Source organism: Heliconius melpomene, chromosome 16 (assembly GCF_056956725.1).
Source record: "Heliconius melpomene rosina isolate 202511_hmr_F chromosome 16, ASM5695672v1, whole genome shotgun sequence".
NCBI classification, from domain to species: domain Eukaryota; kingdom Metazoa; phylum Arthropoda; class Insecta; order Lepidoptera; family Nymphalidae; genus Heliconius; species Heliconius melpomene.
In genome coordinates this window covers 8905273-8915220 of record NC_140404.1, presented here as the reverse complement: position 1 = coordinate 8915220, position 9948 = coordinate 8905273, and the positions used below count along the sequence as shown (strand labels likewise).

Sequence of the window (9948 nt, the reverse complement as noted above, 5' to 3'; positions counted from 1 at the left end):
ATGGCAAAATCAAAACCGCCTAAACCTTTAGTTCTTAATAATTTATTAATACAAAATGTCAACACATGGGGTAACATCCAGTACAACATACCTTTACGACTTTCTAATAATGAAACAAGAACAGGAACTAATATAGCTCATCGATACATACCGGCTATACCTCACAGCTTAGATTGTGTAAGTACTTATTTTTTTAACTTCACGCTATAGCGATAGGAGGGTAGGTTGAGGGAACCTAGTGTTAAGTATCCGTTCCCCACTTTACGCCGAATTTCTGAGGCTTTCAGTGGCAAAACTCAACGCCAGAGTCTCTGCCTAGATACCAGAGCGAAAACATAAAAATATTAACAAATAAAAATTCATTCCCCTGGGTGGGAATCGCACCTATAACAGTTGTATTTACAGACACACGCTTCTGCTTCTGCACCACAACGGCCACTTGCTTGTATTTTTACCTAGAAATAAAATTTTAATTTTGTTAATATTTAAGAAACATAAGTAGATTTTAAAGAATAATTTGAGATTAATAAAACGATGGCTTACGTAATGGTTTCTAATATTTTTAATATAAAAAGACTCCAGAGTAAAAGTTAATTCAGTAATGGGAATATAGATAATTTTCCTCAATATAATACAATTATCTACGAATCTGAAAACAAGTAGAAAATTAAGAATTCACTTCTACGTATAAAAATAATATCAATATTTTTGCTCTTAAATAAAAAAAAACATAACGTGTTATCAGAAAATCGACGACCCTCTCCCAGAAAGAGTTACAGGAAGAGATATGGTGGTGGAGAAGGAATCATATAAGACCACCACCGGCGAGTACTGTGTGAAACCTAATCCAAATAAGGCTATGGAGAGGGCAGACTGCGGTATCAACTGTAGGAGAGTTATTTTTATGACTGGTGTTGAGAAACGGGTAAGTGGTTTTTTGTTGTTAATTTGTTACATTATTAACTACAGTAATATATCTGTATACATATATATTTTTTTCAGCTTGCTGTAGGCAGAGGGAATTTAGTGTTTAGACACTCCGTCCCCCACTTTCCGCTGAATTTTCGAGGCATTGCGTGTTGGGTGGCGGTAACGCCAAGCTTTGCCTTATTACCAGAGTGAAAAAATGAAAATATTAATAAAAATAATTAATTCCTTCGAGTGGGATCGAACCCACAACCCTGGTTTTTACAGTCACAGGCTTGTCCCACTGAGCCACGGCCTCATATCATTATAATATATTTTATAATAAATAATTTTCTTTACTTCATCAATCACTATTCAATAAAATATTTGAGGTTAAAGATGTTTCTTACACAACCTATATAGATTTTTGACATTAATTTTCCCAAAATCTATTACCACAGTTTGTTTTATTAAATTCACTCCCTTAGCGTACTTTTGATTATTATTCATTCATGTCGTATCAAATATATTATGTAAATGCTTCTATATTTTGAATTTCTTTATATACAATTTTTTAGTTACAAAGTAAAAATATAGTACAACCAACGATTATATCAGAAATGAAAGACACTTTTAGAGGCTCTACAAAATCTCCTACAACTCCACCTGAAGTCATTGTAAGGCCGCCAGATCCTGAATATATTTTTGATGTAAGTTTTAAATTTAAATGTTAAACAAGTGTCTGATAAAAAGAATATAATATCTGGTATTTTGGGTATTTCTTTATTATCTCAACAAGATATTAGTTAACATGCTGTATCCCACTCATAGCAGGTTAGGCAGATGGAACCTGGGAACCTAGTGCTAAGATACTCCGTTCCCATCAAGTGTCCCATCATTATATTTATAAAGAAAAAAAGCAATTGAATTGTTAATTTTATTACTATAAAAATATTTTTTTTATATAAACTAGGTAGTAGCTTCCGGTAGAAACGAAGCCCCCGCAATATCCGACAGTGTTGGTGGTTACCGCAAACTCCTGGACCCTTACCTGTCTACTTATAGAATGTATCACAAGCCGTTTTCCATTGAAGATCAATATGGAATAGGAGCGAAGGATCACATCACTCTTTACTCAGAATTTGATTTGCCAAGGGTAAAAAAGTTCTTTTTAATTGCTTGATGATTAATAAAAAAAATTAAATAGACATATTTGTCATTTCAAAATTTAATATATTTTGAAATGACAAATATGAATTTTGTTTTTATTATATTGCTTAGTTAGTAGGCGAAAGCTAGTGCTAAGACCGCCATTTTCCGCCGAATTCTAGAAGCAATTGCGTCAAGGAACTTAACGCCGCGTTAACATCAACACTAGAGCGAAAAAATAAAAATAAAAATTTAAATAAATGTTTCATTTCCTCGAGATGGAATCGAACTTACTACCGTTTCGTTTACAATCACATATTTGTGCCCCTAAACTATTACTAGCATGACTGGCTTAGCTTTTTTTTAAATTGATAAAAATATCTCGAGACTTACTACTTATAGGTTAGAGGATTTGGTCCAAAACACAAAGAAATTTGGATGCCCTTAACCGCTAAAGTTCATAGAGGCGTGTACGACAGAATACATGTAAAGAAAGAATATAAAGAAGTCGCCGCTTGCCATAATCCTGTCAACAATATCAAGGGGTAAGACTTTATAATAATATTTTTATGTAGCCATAGACCAAAGTTAAACAATCAAGACCCAAAAATTCGACGGAAAGCAAAGAACGTAGTGTTTTAACACTAGGTTCCCTCTGCCCACAATAGTATAGGCGAGACCAGCATAAAGCTAAAAAAATAAATAAAAAAGTCATGCAGTGTATTTATTATTAGTCTTTAAACTAATGTATATTTATTAAGACCAACCTTTGTGAGATAAAAATAAAGATTTATTTTTATTATTTACACAATTTTTTTATCATTACAGAGTATTTGAATCGGAAATGAAAAAGAAATATAGAATGCCATTTGCCTCCTCTTCCCTCGCCTCTTGGGATCACGGGGAGTTGTTTGACTTGGCTCCTTTCCCTCCCAATCCATATCAAACGAACAGTGCTCCTTTTATGTACTGCAGTGATTATTGTCACATCGCCCAAGGCACACCCCCTTCTACAGTGATAGACCAACTCAAGCATGATAGGAAGCCCCATACTAAATGTGTTGAAAAATTTATTGTATCTAGAGATTTTGTGCCTTAAAGCTTTATATTAATAAATAAAAAAAAAGATATTATTCTAGTCAGTTTACTTTTCCTAGATGCATGTCGCATAATATTAATTCAAAATCACTCATTTTCTTCCTTCAAGCTGTGCCATTCAGCAGCGTAGGCAGAGGGATACTCCGTTCACCATTTTCCGCATTGTGAAGGCATTGCGTCTCGAGTGGCAGAATTCAACCCCACGCTGTGTCTTGACAAAATATATTTGATATCCTCGATAGAGAACGAATAGACGCGTATATGTTTCTTTAGCAACGTTTAATGTGAAATTTAAATTAAACGTTTAATTAAAACTTATATTTTAATTTTTTGTTTTATTTTATTTTAATTTTATTTATTATATCTTGCAATTTTGTGATTGGAAAGGCTTTAAAATTTAAAAAAAAAACATTTTATTTATATAAATATTATATTTAGATATAAATGTTCCATATTTTTTAAGAAGAATATGATATTTTGTTGTTATACTGTAGCTTACTTGATATTTCAATATGTATTTTTGAGCTTATGAATGGATCCTGAACTTTTTACCTAAAAGTATATTACATCGTTTATTTTTTTTAGTTTCTATAAATAATATAAGTTATAAAATATAAATTAATCTCACTTGAGGTCTTCTTACAAAACAGCTTGAGCAATTACTCGTAGAAGAGCTACATTCACAGAGGGATTTCTTTTTCTTACATGAAAAGCAAAATATATACTTTAAATATAAGTATAAATAATAAACAACAACTTTAAATAATTAGTTGATTATTGTAAATACTTTGTACATTTAAAAGGTTGTTATGTAGTTCTTACCTTTTTCTTTCCTACAAGAAATGTCTCTAGTGACGATGATTTGCCAGCCTTTAAAAAAAAATTTACAAATAAGTACATTGCAGTGTTAAAATTAAATTTGGGGAGATATTAGGGGGAATAACGACGTGTCTAATGTGGAAGCAAGAAGATATTTATTTAATACATAATATAATTAAATTAAACCTAAAGCTACCTTTGAACAGGCGCAAGTACTTAGTGGTTTTATAGATTGTTTTCTCATCATCCTTTCATTTTTTACTTCCAAATCTACTTTCAATTGCGCTCTTCATTGATGGATTATTCTAAAATTAAATAATAAGCATTTAAAAATTTACATAGTAAAACGAATAGTAAAAAGTTACATAGTCGAAGAAATTATACAAAAAGCTTACTCCTGGGCAAGTTTGATTCAAGCATTTCTTATCATTTTTCTCATCTATACATTTTTCATTCTGAAAAAAAAAATACATAACTATATATAGTATATCGTTAACACGCAGTATCAAGGCATTATTAACAAATATTTTTGTAAAAGCACAAAAGAAATATTTAACATAGCGGCATTTGAACGCGCGCCTTTTAGAAACCGTCCACGCCATACATAGCAAGCTCTTATCTAGCTACATCGAAATTCTTATATGCTTGTTATATATCCTCAGATGGTTACCAAAAAGCGTGATTCGGTACCATGTTTAAATTATTATACGTTTTTTAAATATTCTTCTAAATTTATTCCTCTTCTTTTCCCTTCCTCCTTCTCTTCTATTCTTCTTCCTTTAGTGTGGTATACATTGAAAATAAAATGAAATATATAAATCAACTTCACGCTACACAGCAAGGAAGGAAACACAGTGTTAAGACACTCTGTTTCCGCCGAATTCTGGAGGATTTACTTTCAAAATACCCTAATATACATATAATTAAACAAAAAAAAATAATCACAGTAGGACATTGTTCCTCCGGTGGTATAGGAGTGGGTCGTCTCCTCGGTGGACGACAGGGCGGGTTGTGGAAGCAACGTGTCGGGTGGTTGCAGGGTGCTCCGGCCCTGGACGGCCAGTAGCACGGCATTATGTACGGGAAGCACGATGAAGGTGGTAGGCAGCGAGGGTTGTGAGTGCATAGCCGGGCTGCCATTGGCTAATAGTGAATTAAAATGAGGAGAAAAAAAGAGAAAAACAATTTAAAAACATTATAATAGAATATAATAAATTAATACTTTTATCTGTAAACGCTACAGGTTGTGATATCGACGCCGTTAAGTTCTGCCATTTCAACGCGCCATGCCTCCAGAAATCCGCGGAAAGTAGGGAACGGTAGTGTTTTAATGGGGCTAGAGTGTCTTACCACTAAGTCACTAGGTTCCCTATGGCTGCCCTGCAATATGCGGGATATAGCGTGAAAGATAAAAGAAAAAAAATATATACCATTTGTAAGATACAACTAGACCGTGGCGTCAATTCCATCTGTAATTAAATAATAATAATTTCATTTCAATATCTCAAGTGTTATTTATTAACATTATGTTTTTAAATTTAATAATTTTATTTATTTACTTACAGGTGATGGATCAAATGTTGGTTTTTTTTTATATGTTATCTGCAAGGGTTTTTTTTATTTAATATATATTTTAAATAATATATATATATTTTTATTTTTATATTATTGATAGTGGTACCTTCATTCCATAAGCATTAGCGCAATCGACCCTACATTTTTTCGCACATTGCGACTGAAATTCATAAGTATTTTTTAAAGTTTAATTATAAAATTGTTATTTAATTATTAAATCTGCTCCTTTACAATTGATATATGTTACCTTGCATATACATTTCCCTGTGGGACACTGACTGCACTGAAATTAAAATAAAAAATACGTAATAAAATGAAAATAATATTTTTTTTTTTTTTTTTACTATTTCTTTTCGTGTACCTTAGAAGGGCATGGAGTGATATCCTGTAAAAGAAAAAAAGAAAATTAAATTATTCTATTATTTTCTTATGAAAAAAAAAACAAATTACGTACATTAACACTTACGCAAGGGGTGTCACATGGTTTGACGCATACAGGATGACACGGGTCTACGCAGGGAGAGCAGCCACCGCACTGAAAAAAAAAAATCAGCGGCATTAATATTTTATATACTTTTTTTAGCGTCACGCTGTATCCTGCTGTTAGCGGGGTAGGCTGAGGGATAACTGGGAACCCTCAGCCTACCCATTTTCTTTCGAATTCTAGAGGCGTTACGTGTTGAGTTGCAGAAATCAACGTTGCGTTTTGCCTCGACACCAGAGCCAAGAAAGGAAAATATGAAATATTTAATTTTTTTGCGTGGGAATCGAACCCCCTAATCTGTTGCGTTGACTTTGTGACCTTGCACCACGACTGGCCTCAATAATAATATAATATAATAATTTATATATAAAAAATATTACCTTCAACGACGCAGGAAGATCTGTGTTGCTCTGTGAGAAAGAGTATTCATTAGAACTATATAGTAATAGTATGTAAATAATTAAATATAACAATGACAACTCTAATATGATTTTGATCAAACAACAGGCAATATCTTAAAAAATCGGCGGAAGGTGGTAGGAAGAGACCCTAATGCTAGATATATATGTATGCAGGAAAAAATATGAAACTTCTTATAGTTTATTTATTTCTTCTTATACCTTATGTCTACAGCATCCATTTACACAGCAAATCTGAATTATAGCATTCTGAGGGAACACTGGCCTGTCTTCTTTGCGGATCTTCTTTGATACCTTTTTCCCCACTATTGCTATGTTTGACATTCCAAACATGTTGTGTTCTCTATCTAATTTTAGTATTGTTGACAGGCACTTTTCCCCAAAGCTGAGTTTATTGTTAATTTTGTCTATAGATTCCGTACTGCAGGTGGAGGTTGAAGAACCGATCGAAGAAAGGGAAGGTGAACTGAAAACAATGAAGTTTTGTTAATTTCGAAATTCAAATGATTCTAAAATATTATATTCACTTAAAACTTTAATATTAATAATTAGGACCAGGACAGCGGTAATAAGCTATATTAATAACATAAAGAAAACACATAATATTAAAACTCGTAGATACTGATATCCAAATTAAATTTAGAAGGATAGACAAAATTTATGTAAGAAAATTGATTTACCTACCTAACATTTTATTTTGACTAATTTTATATTAAAACATTATTTATCTTTTTTACGCCTGTTTCTTACAGCAGCCCCTGTCAAGGCGTTTAAATTTCTGAAAAAAATATAACTTTCTAAATATACAGATACAACTTTATGTTATTTCAATTAGTTTAAATTTTAATACCTGGAATCTACACATCGTTCTCTTTCCTCTGTGAGCCACTTCATTTTCGTTAATTTAAGTTTATTAGGATTGACATATTGACTCTGCCCATCTCTGTCTGTTAGTTCGTCTTCCTCTAAGTTTGATGTCTGCAAATATCAATATTTACAGTTATTTCATTTAGTATTCATATCCAACCAATCAATTTTAAACTTATAATTTTGCATATTATAAATTTGTTTAAATAAAAAATTATGATTTTTTTTTATTATTTTCATAAAAATACAAAAATAAAACTATCTCTAAAATCTTAAAGTTCCCATGAGAACAGTTAAACCGACAAATAAAAGGATGATTTTTTTGAAATTTGATAAGCGTAAAATAATTACTTTAATTTCAAACTTAAGCGATTTTTTAATGTATTTATAATACAGATATATCCATTTTAACATACGTTAGGTTTCCGTTGTATTTCGTGTTCTGATTGCGAGTCATTCCGTTTACGGGTCTCGACGAGTTCATGTAACGCCTTTGACCTCTCTACTTGTATAGACTGATCTTCCATGGACTGAAGGTAATTAAGGAATATGGTAATTATTATATTTTTTCAGCTTCACCCTGTATCCCGCTAATAGCAGAGTAGGAAGAGGAAGCCTAGTGATAAGACACTCCGTTCCATATTTTCCGCCCCATTTTCGAGGCATTCCGTGCCGAGTGGCGGAAGTGAACGCCGCGCTTTGCCTCGTTAACCCGGAATAGACATAAGTCCAAGCGGACGAAGCCGCGAGCGGGACACTAGTTAGTAATATGAAATTAAATATATAGAATAGTAGGTAGGTACTAAATAAAAATAAATCTAAAAATAACTTCCAAAGAATATATCTTGTGAATCAAATAACAATAAAAAAACGGTATAAGAGTCCGTTACTCACCTCGTAAGCACCAACATGAAGCGGGCGGTCTTGGTTCATTGAGTTCATATCATTATCGTTTCCAGCTAATTGTCTTACTTCATTGACCAGGCATACATAAGTGAGGTAGACATTCTGGTCTGACACACTGCTGGCCAGCTTCATCGTGAGGTTCCCAAAGTCTTCCTGGTAATCGCTATAGTTTTGCATATTATGGGTTTGTTTTTATTGTTTTAAATATTTGTTGCCATTATATTTGTTATCGATTTGGATGGAGTGACGCAAAATTTTGATTTACTTAGCCCATTTTTGTTCTTTCACTCAAAATAAGACTTCAAGATATTCAGTTGTTTTCCTTTATTTTTTAAATAAAAAATAAGGAATACACTGAGTTTATATAGGTATTAAGGAATCTTCTTTTTTTAAATGTAAAATATATACATTTTTCTTTATATAAACAAAAAAATATGAATGAATAAACTGTGGGAAAACATGGACAACCATTTTATCGGATTAGGAAGTAATTTATGTCAACACTGTTAATTACAAACGCGGTTTGAATATAAAATTGAGGCTTATGAACTTTAATGCGGATATATCGCTTTTATATGTGAAAAATTATAGTTTTGACCACAAAGATTAAACAACTATGTTAATGGATTACACTATTGTTTAGTTTACAATTGGAACTAGTTTATTTTTTATTGTAAACATTAAATCTAGCTTTACAAGCAATAAAGTTAAATAGTTATTAGAAAAAGACATTTTATCAAAGAGCTTTTTATAACTTCACGCGTGGGTCCAGCCCTCAGCAAGATAGACAGAGGGAACCTGGGAACCTAGTGTTCCCGTTCTCATTAAGACAAACAGCTATACATTGTAAGAAAGCAATTATTCTATTTAAAGCATGAGTGTAGTAAAATATACTCTACTCAGTGTCCACTGACCCAGAGTGAATGACACCAGGTCGAGCAAAAACCAACTTTAACAAAGGAGTAACAAAAAAAAACTGATTTTCACTAAAGATTAGCGGCCACGGTCCGGTCGTCGTGATGAATTCTGCCTTTTTTACAATCTGACGATTTTTAATGGGAATTAAAACATATTATCAAATTAATAGACACGCGCTAGTGCGGAAAAATTGCAAGTAACTCTTGGCCGTTTAAGTCTTACGTCCTCAACGTTAAAAATTTTAATATTATATCGTTTATATTTCGTTATTATATTTCGTATCGTTTATAAGTATTTGTCATATATATTACAGTTAGAAATCTATTTGTAATTACTGATATTTTAAATTTGATTTTTTTTATTACAGAATTCGATTTTCTATTGTATCTAAAGCTTATTTGAGAAAATAAAATGTTCGTGCAATAAATTGTGCATGATGATACGAAATGTTGATTAATACTTGTTTAATAGATCTGTAACAAATGTATATAGCGGTGATTCAAAGAGTCAGAGCAGAGTAAGCATTTTTCTTTAAATTATACCTATGCAGTTATTAAAGCATAGATTTCTTATAGGTTCTACTACAGCAGGGTAAGCAGGGGAACCTAATAATAAACCACTCCGTTCCCCACTTAGTGTCGAATTTTTAAGGCGTTATGTGGCAGAACTCTTTGCGCTTTGCCTTGGTCCGAGCGAAGAAATTAATAAATAAATCAGCTTCACGTAACGATGAAAAAAGTTATAGTACTAGCGGCCCGCTCGCAGTTTCACCCGCGTGAACTATGTTATTATTAATTTCTGTCTCCA

General features: G+C 32.2%; 2 protein-coding genes across 2 annotated transcripts; one reads left to right on the top strand and one right to left on the bottom strand.

Annotated features, from left to right (window-relative positions):
- LOC146530955 (uncharacterized) lies at positions 1–3154 on the top strand. The gene is made up of 6 exons (XM_085199526.1): positions 1–177; positions 746–925; positions 1485–1616; positions 1880–2062; positions 2458–2600; positions 2884–3154. Exons 1-6 carry the CDS (start codon positions 1–3, stop codon positions 3152–3154), a joined length of 1086 nt encoding a protein of 361 aa, XP_085055652.1.
- A 471-nt stretch (positions 3155–3625) lies between these two features.
- On the bottom strand, positions 3626–8611 carry LOC146530954 (uncharacterized). Its single transcript, XM_085199525.1, has 16 exons — positions 8212–8611; positions 7734–7847; positions 7301–7428; positions 6652–6916; positions 6412–6441; positions 6014–6082; positions 5892–5932; positions 5795–5825; positions 5536–5574; positions 5403–5441; positions 4918–5115; positions 4368–4427; positions 4169–4277; positions 3976–4023; positions 3782–3853; positions 3626–3705 (listed from the first exon to the last, which is right to left on the bottom strand). Exons 1-13 carry the CDS (start codon positions 8398–8400, stop codon positions 4224–4226), a joined length of 1257 nt encoding a protein of 418 aa, XP_085055651.1. The 5' UTR covers positions 8401–8611; the 3' UTR covers positions 3626–3705; positions 3782–3853; positions 3976–4023; positions 4169–4223.
- Between the last annotated feature and the right edge of the window lie 1337 nt (positions 8612–9948).

What these genes read in the sequence shown, in the direction of transcription:
- LOC146530955 (XM_085199526.1), top strand. Translation starts at nt 1, where the DNA reads ATGGCAAAATCAAAACCGCCTAAACCTTTAGTTCTTAATAATTTATTA. An exon ending in TGACTGGTGTTGAGAAACGG is followed by an intron (nt 926 to 1,484) that starts GTAAGTGGTTTT and finishes ACAATTTTTTAG; the next exon opens with TTACAAAGTAAAAATATAGT. An exon ending in ATCCTGAATATATTTTTGAT is followed by an intron (nt 1,617 to 1,879) that starts GTAAGTTTTAAA and finishes TATATAAACTAG; the next exon opens with GTAGTAGCTTCCGGTAGAAA.
- LOC146530954 (XM_085199525.1), bottom strand. Translation starts at nt 8,400, where the DNA reads ATGCAAAACTATAGCGATTACCAGGAAGACTTTGGGAACCTCACGATG. An exon ending in AAGGTACACGAAAAGAAATA is followed by an intron (nt 5,826 to 5,891) that starts GTAAAAAAAAAA and finishes ATTTCAGTGCAG; the next exon opens with TCAGTGTCCCACAGGGAAAT. An exon ending in TGAATCAAACTTGCCCAGGA is followed by an intron (nt 4,278 to 4,367) that starts GTAAGCTTTTTG and finishes ATTTAATTTTAG; the next exon opens with AATAATCCATCAATGAAGAG.